General features: G+C 38.6%; 1 protein-coding gene across 2 annotated transcripts; it reads right to left on the bottom strand.

Annotated features, from left to right (window-relative positions):
• Positions 1 to 9,278: 9,278 nt before the first annotated feature.
• Positions 9,279 to 14,234, bottom strand: ctsv.L (cathepsin V L homeolog). 2 transcript variants are annotated; one of them, NM_001094020.1, is given in 8 exon segments: positions 9,279 to 9,632; positions 9,759 to 9,876; positions 10,099 to 10,267; positions 10,711 to 10,935; positions 12,048 to 12,194; positions 12,305 to 12,427; positions 13,141 to 13,273; positions 14,216 to 14,234. In NM_001094020.1, coding segments are annotated over 7 exon segments (1,008 nt in total). In that variant the 5' UTR covers positions 13,267 to 13,273; positions 14,216 to 14,234; the 3' UTR covers positions 9,279 to 9,532.
• Positions 14,235 to 14,706: the final 472 nt, after the last annotated feature.

The following is a 14,706-nucleotide window of genomic DNA, read 5'->3' as shown; positions in this document are numbered from 1 at the left end:
ATAGTGTAACCCTTCTAGCTGCATTTTTTGTAATAATCTCCGCAATGTTCATGTTATTCTGATTTAGCTTATTTTATCATTTTGGTCTTATTTACTTATAGTTAATTAGGTATGTTAATAGGGTTCCCATTTACTGGCACATACCAGATTCTGATATGGCCCCTTTCAGCTGTATTTTGAGATCAGCTGTCTATAGATTCAAAATTTACCTTTAAAATAATGACATTTAGGTATTAATCAGATGAGGCATATATACAGTTGGCAAGGGGTTGCATTCAGTTGTGTATGTTGGCAGTAGCCAGCTACACTAATGGAAAATTAACAGTAAATTGGATAAGCTCTGTTTGGTGGCCTGTTCAACTTCAAAGGATATTTATAGTATAGCTAGCTTTAGGGATAATAAATGGACTCTCTGCCTTCCCAAAGAAGCTTAAGTATTGTACCTTTAATAATAGTCATATAGCAAAGCTATTCATTTAAATCTCTCAGATTTCTGGTATGATTATCATGTCATTCCATTCACATTTCCAAAGCTCCGGTTTAAAACAAATGTATTAGTACAATCTTAAAACCATAAGTAATTCATGCAAATACCAATTCCATAGTGGCGTGCATGAATCCATTCATCACAGCCATGAGTATGCTAAATTTATTTATCATTCCCCTTGTCTATAAATTCATATATTAGCATCACTTTAAGATTCCCTTAAATGGGTTGTTGACCTTTGAAATAACTTGTATGATGTAGAGAGTGCTATGGCTTGTGTTTTCATTTTTTATTATTGAAGGTTTTTGAGTTATTTAGCTTTTTATTCTGCAGCTCTTCAATTTGCATCTTAAGCAATCTGGTAACTAAAGTCCAAATTACCCTAGCAACCATGCATTGATTTGAATAAGAGACTGGAATATGAATAGAAGAGGCCTGCATAGAAGGATCAGTGATAAAAAGTAACAATACATTTGTAGCCTTACAGAGCATTTGTTTTTAGAAGGGAGTCTGCGACGACCATTTGAAAGCTGCAGAGTCAGAAGAAAAAGGCAAATAACTATAAAAAACAAATAATGAAAACCAATTGAAAAGTTGCTGAGAATTGACCATTCTATAACATAATACAAGTTACCTTAAAGGTGAACCACCCCTTTAAGATATTCATGAAAATTTGCAGCCATTATATATTTAGCAGTTTAGTCAAGGGCCTTAGCTGTCCCCTGACCTTTCAACCTGTGACACCCCAGTCTGACGCTGTTTACAACAATCCAACCTATTGCAACTGTTCCAGCATGTACTTTCTGCAAAGGGTCCAGCTCCAGAGTATAACTTCATCAATTTCTGCGATAAAAGTTAACAAATTTGGAGACAAGCACTTTGTCTAATCATTCAGTCTTTTGATATACACATGGGTAAATAAGTCAGTTATTTACTTAGTATTTCAGTTAACAAAGTGCCCCCCCAGATGTTTTCTCCTAATTATTTTATGTGCAGAACACAGGAGGATATTCATAGGGGCCTGATTTATGTTTATTTATGTTTAAAGTTTATTTAATTTATTTTATGGCCTGATTTAGTTTGATAAGGCAATCCTGTAAACACTGCTGTACTGAATAATGTTACAGAATCCAGAAAGAACAAAAGACAGCGTCGCCATAAATCATTTTTGAAAAAAAGAAGCATATGTGAATGTACTCTGTATTAGTGGCTGTATTTGAATATAAACAACACACAAAGCTTCCAGAACTGTGCTATAAATAATCAACAAACTTCTCTGTAAACTAAGTTGGAAGCCTGGGCTTCATGCTTGAGATCCTTGTCAGCTGCTGTTATGTTTTACCGAAGGGAATGGAAAGCAGAAAACACACCCATCAGTCACGCTATTGAAATGTGGGACACAGAGCAAGCAAACAGTGCAGCGTTATATTATCCTTTTGCTTGGGAATCACTGCAGCCCAGTACAGTGGCCTAACTACAAGTTACAGGCCCTATAAAGTAAAATCATTTTAGGGCCCCTTTAAACAATGTAAAAATATATACTGAGAACTGCTTTTCAGCCCTATACTTCGCCCCCCCCCCCCACAGTTGTAGGTCACATTAACAGTCTAACATTTGTATATCTTGACGGTCCCCATGTTATTACTGTTTGTTATTAGTGTTTACTTAGCATATTCTGACTCCCAAATGTGGTCAATTTGGTAGTAAATACAAAGATTTAGGGTGGAAATGGCAGTTAGTCGCAAAATAAGATTTTAAGGAAATTCTAGCACTTTTGTGAATGAACAAATACATATTTTACAGCTACCCATCCTACTCGTATCAGAAAATGACTCATATGAAAAAGCTAAATAAAAATGAATAAAGAAAAAAGTTGAGTAAAAAAAATATGATGTCAATGATACTGATTATTTGCACAAAGCAGTAGAAACGGGGATGATTCAACAGTACATAGAAAATTCAATGTCAGCTTGTGGTTTCTGACACCCTGTCATTCTTTGCATCACTAAAGCAGGTGCTAATCAAGGAAACATTTTTTTCCCTTTTACTTTAATTTAAATATACGCATCAGCAAAACTGTAAACAAGCTGACTTGCTTTTAAAAGTGATGTATAAAAGTATATAAAACGCCCCACAATATATTAGTAAGTTATTGGTCATACCATCTGTCACCCTTTTGGGGCATATTTCACAGCTCCTTATTTCCTTGTATATCATTTTTAAAGGCATATTTAGAAAAAGTAGTACAAGCTCTTTTTCTCCCTTTAATAAATATGCTGTAAAAAATGCTATAAAGTGGTGAAAGAAAAATGTATTTCGACTGAATTGTGGTGAGCTCCATTTTCATTTTTTTTAAAGATAAATACTGTAGAGCAAACAGGGAAATTGAGGCTACTCCATATTTGGTTCTTGTGAGCTAGAAATTTAGATTACCAGTGCACAGATCAGCAGATAAATTCATGTATAGGGGTAGTGGCACCTTTTTGTCACCCCCGATTTGTCACCCCCCGAATTTTTTATACACGGTTTGGGCAACAAATCCTTTACCAATCGTTGAAATTGCTGGTGGTATGCCCAACTAATCGCTAAATTGCCCAAAGTTGCCTCCAGGGGAAACTTCGGGCGATTTAGCGATAAATCGGGCATACGCCAGTGATTTCAATGATTGGCAATGGAGAGGCATTTTTGGGAGAGTTATGGCCCGCAGCCGCACAAAAAAAATCGTGAGTGACAAATCTTCCGGTGTGCCCCTACCCTAAAATTGGGGCGTTTGAAGAATTGCTGCAGGCCTCAGCCCTCCTTTTCCTTGCACCTTTTCCTTCTGCTATGCCCTTGCTCACACGAAATAATTTTTTCCACTTTGCATTCTCCTTCTCTCGACACTTTCTTTTGTATCTCTGCCCACATCTCCTTTGTCATCTCCACTCTCTATTTTCACATCTGCCCTCCCCCATACCTCCCAACATTTTGGAAGTAAAAAGAGGGACTAAAAATTTTTTTACGCACGTAGCGCAGCAATTTTTTGACCACACCCCTTTCTGTGGCCACACCCCCTAATTACCATGTTTGTTTTACAAAATTTGGCAGGTTATGAAAGTTTGAAAATATTTCTCCTTATCTAAACTGTGTTTTTGTGTCTCAAAATTGTTACAAAGTATCTTATTTGCACCTGTTAGCTGTTCTGGGCTCTCTGCTAAAAGCCAATAAGTGAGAAACTTTGTTTCTTTTTCTGGCTGTTCAGTGCAGAGAAAAGAGGGACTTTCCAATACAAATGAGGGACTGCGGGTTGAGCTGTCAAAAGAGGGACTGTCCCTACGAAAAAGGGACAGTTGGGAGGTATGCCCTCCCCTTACAGGTGTTTCACTGGCATTTGCATGAATTTATTGTATTTGCCCGTAAGCCACTTTTGCCTCAAGCAATTGTTAATACTGGCAAACACGTAAGGAAGCAAAGTGGGAAATTCTCATTCCTGTCAAACATAACTAATTATCGCTACTTTGTTCTTTACCAGCATGTGCGATTGTGCCTTTAAAATATCATAAAAGCAGCATAGAAGAGTATGATATGTGACCTAAGCACACAATAAGAGTGTGAGTGCTATTACATTAAATCACATGGTGGTGATTGTTCACTCCACAGCCTGGTAACATGGCAAAACTGATTTTTTTTTCCATTCCCAAAGCACAGATCTATTACCTTAATTACAGTCATAGTGCTTTGAACAAATATGAACTCAAAATCTACACTTCAGATGCCACATGATCATTAATTCATTCTAAAAACGTAACACTAAAGACTATATTAGTACAGTCTATATACTTGGGAAATGTTAGTCACCATACATTTTGATATTTGATTTGTTTAAAGATAAATACTTATATGGACATAGACAAAAGGTTCCAGATAGTTTGCCAACATTTTTTTTTACTGCCCATGTGACAAAAAGCATTCAGTAAAATAAACAGAAAACATGGACAATCTGAACTCAAGAAGACAGAGAGCACAGCACATTTCCATCTAGATCTTCTTTATTATATTCCTCCTCTTTGTCTCTTGTATTGGTTATTGGTTGTTTATGTATGTACTCTTGTATATCTAATGTATGTACTCATATATTGTAAAGGGCTGTGGAATAAATTGGCCTTTTATAAATACCTGTACATTAATTAAAATGTGCACTGAGAAGGGGAAAAGTAGACTAAAGTATTTTGTGGCCATGGACAGCCACTACCTCATAAATTATTAAAAGTAATAAAGTGTGATGTACTTTATAAAAATGTGCCGTGCTTCATGTCTGCTTGAGTCCAGGATGTGTTCCATGTAGCTGAGTTTTGTATTTGAGCTGTACTCTCTAGAGCAGGAGTGTCCAAACTTTTGGCTTCCCTGGGCCACATTGGAAGAAGAAAAATGTTCTGGGGCCACACTCGAAATACACACAAACACTAATTTTTGATTTATTTTATAGTAAAAAAAAAAGAGGGTATCATAAACCTAGTGGGATTTTTGACATTGTGTTTGAGAAACTAATGTATTAATATCTATTATGCAAATTAGGTGGGGCTGTTATACCATCCGCTAGGAAGCAGAGCGAAAGTATTAACAGGCTGGATAGAGGGAGAGTGGGGGCAGATCAGGGCCGGGTCAGAGGCTGAACAACTAGGGATTATGGATTTACAAGTACATTTGTAATACCGACACTAGGGGGCTGATTCACTAAGGGTCGAATATCGAGGGTTAATTAACCCTCGATATTCAACTAGGAATTGAAATCCTTCGACTTCGAATATCGAAGTCGAAGGATTTAGAGCAAATACTGTGATCGTACGATCGAATGATTATTCCTTCGATCGAACGATTAAATCCTTCGAATCGAACGATTCGAAGGATTTTAATCCAACGATCGAAGGAATATCCTTCGATCAAAAAAACTTAGGAAAGCCTATGGGGACCTTCCCCATAGGCTAACATTGACTTCGGTAGCTTTTACCTGCCGAACTAGGGGGTCGAAGTTTTTTTTAGAGACAGTACTTCGACTATCGAATGGTCGAACGATTTTTAGTTCGAATCCTTCGATTCGAAGTCGTAGTCGAAGGTCGAAGTAGCACAAAAAATACTTCAAATCCTTCACTCGAAGTTAGTGAATCGGCCCCTAGATGTCATTTTACCAACTGGCAACCCTACTTACATAGTCATTTTTCAGCAGCCTAAATAGCAATACACAGCCAAATATGTTAAGTTTGTTATTGTGCTTGTGTGTGTCATTGGATTCTTTTCTCAGTGTCAGATTTTCTTATTCATTACTTACTGTTTAGCAGACAAAATAAACCACTGAGCTGTGGGCTGCTTTGGAAACTCCTCCATAAATGTATATTTTAGCAAAACAGTGCCAAATATACACCAACGCTAGCTTGTGTTTTTACCACATCCAAGACACATTTTCTGCAGCACTCAAGGAAAATTGTCTTTCCACTTGCCATCAACATGAATATTTAATGCTTACTAATGTAGATAGAAGAGGGAAGTAGGCCTTTTTACTGGAACATAGGACAGGTATGAATAAACTATTTCCTTAAAACTAGATGACTAACTGATGTAGCAGTGTATGCGTTTCCTCATGTTAGATACCAGTAATACTTCAAACATTCCGGCATAACTCATAAGAGCATTCATTACACTTTCACCAAACCACAAAGTTTCTAGGTGCACTAACAACAAGAGCAGTGGGACTTCTAAATGCCCAGATTAAGAATGGTACATACAAAAGGAAACCCTGCAAGGTTATTTGCAAAGGTATCTGAATTAGAGCTCTTAAATTAAAAAAAAAAAAACAAGTTAAAAATGCGAGTGTATTTTAAATCTGTCAACATTTTACACTGATACATTAAAAATAAAACTATTGCAAAGATACATGCCATAATTAAAGTAATAATCCAAATATCACACTAAACCTTCTTATACTGTTATATTTTACAAAGGAAGGTAAATTATTCCCTATCCATGCAGGTTCTGTATGTATGCTACGCCTATGATTAAGGGCGACACGCTCAAAATGCATCAGCCTTACTGTCCAGCAGCCCGTTGCAATAAAACATTTTGTAGCCTGGAGTGCTGCCTGGTTTGATTAAAATAGCTGTGGAGATGGCCAGGAAGCCGGTGGCAGAGCACCTGTAGAGGCTGTAGTGTGGTACACGTATGAGCTGAGGAGCAGGGATGTTATGCAGAAGGTGGATCTGGAGCAGCCTGATTTGTTAGCTATCTGTATGTACATTTGTTTGCAGATAACATATCGATAGTTTTCATTGGGCTCAACAGCAGATGACAGAAATAGTAGAAAACACACTTGAGGACTTTTATGTAGGTGTACTATTTTGCCATGTGTTTTTGAAGAGAAGTTCATTTAATTGTTTCCCTATTTTTCTTTCAGCTGTGATAATTTTATGATGGTTTATGGTCCCTGTGGCCAAGCCACTTCCCTATCATGGGCTTTTTGCATTGTAGGATACTGAAAATTTCTCAATTTGACTTTTTGCACTTTTTTTGACTGTTACAGTCTTTGGGTCCACAATGAGTACTTTACATCCCAAATCAACAGGAAATTTTAGAGTGGTAGACGGGTGGGATATTTGAAGTGATTTCTAAAACAAACAGCAAATAGGTAGCTTATGACCGGTATAGGACTAGTTATCCTGAATGCTTGGGACCTGGTGTTTATAGATAAGGGGACTTTCTGTAATTTGGATCATTATACTAAAAAAAAAAAAACACAAAAAAACAAAAAACAAAAGTAGTATACCCAATAACATTGTTTTGCCACCAATATGGATTCATGCAGCTTAACCAATTTTCTCATGCAATACAGAAACCATCACAAATAATGGATTTGCAAATATACAAGGATGTTTCTCAGAAATGTTAATTAGCATAGAGCACTAGTCCTAGCACAACCATGTGAAGTCCATGAGACAAATTCAGGAGTCAAGAATTCTGGCATGAGAAGTATTGTACAAAGCTACATAAAGAGCCATGATTTACTTTGATTCTTACTGAACACAAAAACTTAAAGGGATACTGTCATGGGAAAAAAAAATTCTCAAAATGAATCAGTTAATAGTGCTGCTCCAGCAGAATTCTGCACTGAAATCAATTTCTCAAAAGAGCAAACAGATTTTTTTATATTCAATTTTGAAATCTGACATGGGGCTAGACATATTGTCAATTTCCCAGCTGCCCCAAGTCATGTGACTTGTGCTCTGATAAACTTCACTCTTTACTGCAAGTTGGAGTGATTCTCTCCTAAAGTGCAGGCACAAGTCACATGACTGGGACAGCTGGGAAATTGACAAAATGTCTAGCCCCATGTCAGATTTTAAAATTGCATATAAAAAAAATCGGTTTGCTGTTTTGAGAAATGGATTTCAGTGCAGAATTGTGCTGGAGTAGCACTATTAACAGATTCATTTTGAAAAATTTTTTTTTTTCCCCCCCATGACAGTATCCCTTTAATGAACCTGCAGATAGGGTGGTTTAGATAAAGAGTATAGTCCGATTTAGACACAAAGGCTAAAGTTTTGCTGAATTTCCCTTGATATAAATTGTTGGCACATAGTACACTACATGCAACAAAATTAAAGTGATACTGTTAAATAAACTATTTTTATATTTAAACAATGGATAACAGGAGTCTAATTTTCAGGGGGGGGGCAAACTGTGCTCTCTTCAAATCCCCCCAGTGACAGAAAGACAAGTTTGTTCTAAATAGGGCTTGTGCCAAACACTTACTAATCATAGAACATCTATGCTAATTTGTAACAGAACAAATAGGGACATTGAGGCTATTCCATGTTTGTCTCTTGCAAGGTAGACAGATACATTACCATTGCATAGATAGTTAAGTCTTCCTGCATAATGGACCGCTTCTCAAAAACAAGCCACAAAAAGTGACGGGTCATAGTTTACCTTGCAAGAACAAAACATGGAGTAGCATCAGATTCCCAGTTTAGCTAAAATTACAAGCCACGGATTTTAAAAGCCCGCTTCTTGGAACAAGGGACTGGTTGGATTACAATGTGTTCCCTACAAAGCATTAGGGAGGCAACTGAAAGATTCCAAATTAAGATGGGGGGGGGGGAAGGGGTTTTAAGTTCTGCTTGGGGCAACAGCCACCAAGTTACCCAGCAATCAGACTATGTGGTGCAGTAGTAAGCTCTATTGAGCTGGACTCTTGTATCCGTTTTATACAATATGTTCAAAGGATACACCAATCTTTGCTACAACCCTGCAAATATGCAGACGCTTATAAAGTTCATAATGTAGTTTGGCTAGTGCATCTACTTGAATAAGGGCAAGTCTGGGGATGGTGCCAGCTTATGACCCCACACTGTGCAGAAAGCTAGCGGTGAGTTTCCTGCTCAGAAAGGGGGTTGAGGAACCTTGAAGATTTAAGAGAATAGCACACCATGTATGTTGCAGGTGGGGAGATTACCCCTTTTATTTAAAGTGACCACCGAAACATTGATGCCCAGGTGGTACACTTTAAATAAAAGGGGTAATCTCCCAACCTGCAACATACATGGTGCTGTGTTATTCTCTTAAATCGTCTACATTGTACTGATGAGTGCCGACAGTCTAGAGAGATCTGCACCACCAGGGCAGGAAACATCATGGAAAGTGTGAGGTGCGGTTCATCTACACACAGAACCTCTACGGTTGAGGAACCTTCCCAGCATCCATTTTCATAAAAGCACCACTAGACTTGTTACAGGACCTCCATACATTTTGCCGACACATTAAACTGAATTAACAAGTTTTTTATTTTACATTATAAAAGCTTAAATCACATAAAACACCATTAAAATCAACATGTAAACAAAACTAAAACAACCCAGCGTCAATGTGGGATGTTAAACTTCCAACACAAATGTAAAAGACAGCCTTGAGCAGCAATTCCATCAGGTAAAAACAGGCCAGTACTTGCTAAAATTGGAGGTTCACACAATGTGCACATAAAGTTCAAGGTGTAATGAGGTCCATATATAATGGCTTATATTAAACCAGAGGATAACTGGCAGCTGTTGCAATTCCACAGTGGTTGTGTCTATCCTTGGCAATCTTAATGTATCCATTGTTGCCCCATTTCTCACTCCAGCTGAAATCAGAAAGATTTTTTTTGGTGATTAAATGCAGCAGGAGGATTGTATACAGTTTCCCCAACTATAGAATGTTTGACCCAGATAATTAACCAATGCCTGCATTACAATAAAGAATTTTGTACCTGTTCTTGACGATCCAGTATCTCTTCCCATCCACATCTTCACCTTCAAAGCCGTAACCCACAACAAGTACACCATGATCCAGGTCTTCACTGCTGCATTCAGGATCATAATAAATTCCTGGTATAAAAAAAATAAAATGGTGAGCAGAATCAATAAAAGCAAAGATGTAAAAATGCTGCTTGTAAAATAACCACCTCAAACCCACAGATTTTAAATGGCAGGATACCATCTCAATACATGTAACTTACCTGTACTATTAACTATTACACTAATATCACAGACCGAGACGATTATTTTGCCCAAGAGTAGGTGGTCTTAAGTTTTGTTCCAAACACTTACCAGACTGATAAAACTGGAAGGATTGATGTCCTGCATCAACTGCAACAGAAACTGGTCCCACTGAAGCTACTGCCTTCATGAGATCTTTTTCGCTTCCAGATGGAACGTCAACAAAACCAGTGTCGTTTGCTGAATTGTAGTTTGGATCATAGTGACATTCCTGGTCATCCTAGATTGATAAAAAGTTTCTGGTTACAGAGTCAATAAATACCTTGTTAGGGTAACAGCATGCAAGATTTTGTGGAGCTTTAAGTGGCACTAAAGTATGTCCCTTAATGATTTGCAAGTCAACTTGATGCTCAGTATCCAGCAAATCACAGAAACGGGGTTTGAAGTCTCATCCGGTCATATAGGATCCCAGAATAGATACAAAGGATTCAATAAACTGTTTATGATGTACAGCGGAAATCTTTCTAATGTTACTGGCCCTTTAACATGTTGTTAACTTCAGTGAGAACTAACCCATGCTTTTAAGTGAAGGAAATGAGCTAGTAAGTTATTTGTAGCAGCAGCCACTGTGCAAGCAAAATCAACCAAAAATATGCACACCTACATATCCTAAATTAAGTTTGATAACTACACAAGCTTCTAGTGATTGGACAGACATCTCACCTTAGCAGTGTATGGGTACGAGTCTTCAGAATCGATGCCTCCATTATCCTTGACATACTGGAAAGCTTGATCCATAAGGCCACCATTGCATCCCTGGTTTCCTTGAGCTCTGGAGCAGTCAACAAGATTTTGCTCACTTAGAGAAATCAATTTACCAGCCTTCCTGTAGTGCTGACCTTCAAGTGCACCTGTTGTACTGAATGCCCAGCATGAACCACATTGCCCCTGCAAACAAGGTGACATGTTAATACAAACACCAGTGTCTTTTGTGAAACAAAGCAGCATACCAGTCATAGGTCTCATTTGAGCACATTTACAGGTACATATTTGTATGCCATTGTCAAACTAAATTGTCTTACACTCTTGGGAGGCATCTTACATTCTGCTGGGATCCCAAATCAACTGAATAATGGTTGTACATACTTAAGGAGAACTATAACACTAAAACATATTTTTAACATGCTAAAAATACCATATTTTATATACTGAAGCTATTGCAACAACCTAAAGTTTCAGCTTCTCAATAGCAGCAATAATCCAGGACTACAAACTTGTCACAGGCAGTCAACATCTTGGAAAGGGTCTGCCACTCACATGCTCAGTGGCCTGAGCAGCTGTTGAGAAGCTAAGCTTAGGGGTTGTCGCAAGTCAAGCAGAAAACTAGGTTGGCCTGTCATACACTGATGCTACAGGGCTGATTATTAAAGTCTGATGCTAGTTGCACTGGTTTCTGTGCTGCCATGTAGTAATTATATGTATGCATAACTAATCAGCCTTATATTGCAACATTTGTATCCGATATGTGCTGTATATTGTGTGTGTCAAGTCCCTAAGCTCAGTAATGGACAGCAGCACAGAGCATGTGCAGTGAATTGGCAGATAACAGGTGGCATCTTCAAAAGAAAAGAGATTTACTACTAAAGGGCGGAAGTTGCCCAAAACATAAAACACTTCTAGCCTGCTTTAGTTCTCATTTAAAACCCATACTGAAGATGGTTTAACTGGATTTGCAGGTCCTGTAGTTACTGTACAATGCAATTCAGCAGACTAATACCAAGTTGGAAGAATGAGCAGCTAATACAATGTGTGCATTTGCAGTAGCCATTTGTTCCACACGGCTAGTGGATATATCTAGCCAATGGCAAGTGTAACTGTTTTGTCAGTCTGTTAATAGGGGCAGCAGGAGAAGGCTGCACCATGATCTCATTGAGAAGTGGAGGCCAACCCAGAATCTAAATCTACGAACATAAGTTCGAAATAACTGGAAAGTAAAGTAATTAGTGTAAAATGATCCTGCATCATGAAAAAAAGTCTGTTTTAACAGATGTTGTTTTCACCTGGTCTTTAACTGGTGTTACATAGCCTTTTTCACGCCAGTCCACTGTCTTTGGTGCTTCAAAGTTATTGGGGGCAAGGAAAGTTGAGCCTTTTATCATCTTTTGGTTTTTGTAGCCATTCATCAGCTGTCGAAACTCCTCATTTGTCTAAAAACAAAACAAACATATATACCAACAGTCTATCTCAAACAAGAAAACTATATTCCAAGAACCAACAAAGGCTTCAGGGACAAAAGTGGATGCAAAACCCCACTTACCATGTCACCAAATTGATTCATTCCCAGTCTGTAAGAATGTTTTCCAAGAGAGTGATCAAGGTTGTGAAATTCGATTGTTCTCAAGTTCTTCTCCCATAACACTCTCCTCCAGCCTTCTTCTTTCTGGGAAGCATAGCAAGTCATAGGTTAGCAGAGGTTAAAGAGCTACGGACAAGAACATTTCTTACATCTATCATAATATTGTCTTTGCATGTTATCTATAATTGAGATAAAAGTATTATCAGACGCTTTTATTAGCCATATGATCCCCCATGTACCTCTATAAAGGGGCAGCCATATTATTGTGCAACAGTAGTCTGTTAGCATTAGAAACTGTAACTTACATGTTGAGAAGGAACAGTCATGTTTAGGAACGTTAAGTAACAATTACCTACAAAAGCAGCCCTATCAGTGAAAAAAAACATTATGAGCTACAGGTAACTTCTGATATACATTCATATTTTAAATCTCTTTGTGCTGATATCGCTTTAAGACTTTATAGATTGGCGTAAATTCATTATCAACATTTGATCAAGCCTCTTTAGCTTAAGGCATTTAATCAGCTATTGTTTGAATATAGCAAATATTTTGCAAGTTAGCCTTCAGTTGGGCCCCCATTAACCTCAAGTTTATGGACTCAAACCCACCAAAGAGTTCATGGGAATACTGCTTTAGCAACATATAAGCACTACTTCACAAGGGCACAGAGCAGCACATTTTAAAAGTGGCGACTATGAAATACACTAACTACTATAGCGCTCTGGTTTCAGTTATGCTACGCCTATGCAGAAGTCACACTGGCAACTAGAGTTTGAGAATGCTGGAGACAAACTTACGGGTAGATAGGACTTTTTATGCCAGTTCTTCCAGAGATGCCAATGATCATCTAGAGCAGGGTCGGTTGTTGGAGCAGCAAATACGGTTGTTAAGCAGAGAGCAGCAGCAACTAGATAGAGTGCCATGTTTAACCTGCCGAAAAATAAAAGACGTTAGGAGCTGTGTATTAAAAGTAAAACTGACCCAAACCCTAAATTGTAGATTACGCTTGAGAAGAGGTGGGGGTGGAGACAAGAGGCAATGCAACAATATGTTAGTGTAGTTCCAGAAAAGCAGGAATTCTAAGCCCTCCTACACAACCACCAAATAAACACCTCCTGAGATTGTGAGGCCCAGTACAAGGTAAAATGCAGGACATTCAGGGGATGGAGATTCTATTCAAATGAATGCAACTAAAGTAGATGTGCAGTAGAGCTTAATCCTCAGCTGGTTCTCTAGAACTCCCATCATACTCTACAAAAAGACCTCAACAGCCAAACTATAGACAGTGTCACTGCCCTGACTCATAAAGCCGCCTAGATATATCCCAATTAATGTGGAACACACAGGCTGCAGCAAGGTTCCTTAGTCATTTCATAAAACATGTGGAATGTATAGGCGGCTCCCCATCCAGTGAAGAAACTCACAGCTGCACGGGATGAATAGGGCACCAAGTACAGCCCAGAACAGCTGACTCAGCAGCAACTCACAGGATGGAGGAGGGGAGGGGGTCTCTATTGGCTGACCTGATAAAGTAAACACGCCAACACCTTGAATAGAAAGCAAATGGCTCGATGCACGGCGACCGTATACACACGGGACAAAAGAACAACGGTGCGGCAGATAGAAGCAGCGAGCATTATGGGAAACAGGTGGAAGTCGCTAAGATCCAACGCGTTTCGACAACCACAGCGGAGGAATCAACCTTTCCCATAAAATGCATTTAGATACGATATATATATATATATACAAAATGAATGTAGCACGTCCATATCATCCCCTCAGATACAAAACGAGGCATTAACGCAGCTACATCGCCCCCAACAATAGAAACAAACACCAGCCGCAATCTCCCCAATTCTAGTCTATTCCTACCTCTCAGGCTGTTTCTTTGCTGGAAATTGCATCCATACAAACAACCAGGTTCACTTATATGGCCAAGCGTTGCCCACGCCTCCGAAATGACGAAAAGCGATGCCATTGGCTGTAGACCGTCGATGGCCCCGGGGCTCATGTGACTGCCGAGCGCGTGATCATCCTGTAAGTACAATGGAGGGGGGAGGGTGCTGAAGTAAAAAATATCTCCCCTCCCAGATGTTTGTGGGGCTGTGTTTGAACACTAGGAATGTGTTGCGATAAACGCAGCGTCTTGCCACTTGGTTCGGCCGGTATTGCGTCATATTTGTGGCAAAAAGTTCATTTCTCCTTGGCCAGATATTGTTTTCTTTAAAAGCGCTGGACACGCTGTACTGTAACCGCTCATTCATTGGAAAGAGAAAATTTCCAAGAAGAGTTTGGGAACAAAACATAACGAATAAAAAAAACAAACAAATACAAAAAGTATTGTAGAAGTGAACGAAACATAA

The sequence above is a fragment of the Xenopus laevis genome, chromosome 1L (assembly GCF_017654675.1).
Source record: "Xenopus laevis strain J_2021 chromosome 1L, Xenopus_laevis_v10.1, whole genome shotgun sequence".
Classification (NCBI taxonomy): domain Eukaryota; kingdom Metazoa; phylum Chordata; class Amphibia; order Anura; family Pipidae; genus Xenopus; species Xenopus laevis.
The sequence above is the reverse complement of the archived record's forward strand: the minus strand, read 5'-3'. Positions and strand labels throughout refer to the sequence as shown.

Excerpts from the sequence above, each read along its gene's own strand:
- ctsv.L (XM_018247625.2), bottom strand. The coding sequence starts at position 13,725 with ATGTTTTATGAAATGACTAAGGAACCTTGCTGCAGCCT. Across the intron at positions 13,274-13,687 it reads AAGGAACCTTGCTGCAGCCT|GTTAAACATGGCACTCTATC; the intron begins GTGTGTTCCACA and ends ATTTTTCGGCAG. Across the intron at positions 9,633-9,758 it reads TACTGGATCGTCAAGAACAG|CTGGAGTGAGAAATGGGGCA; the intron begins GTACAAAATTCT and ends TTCTGATTTCAG.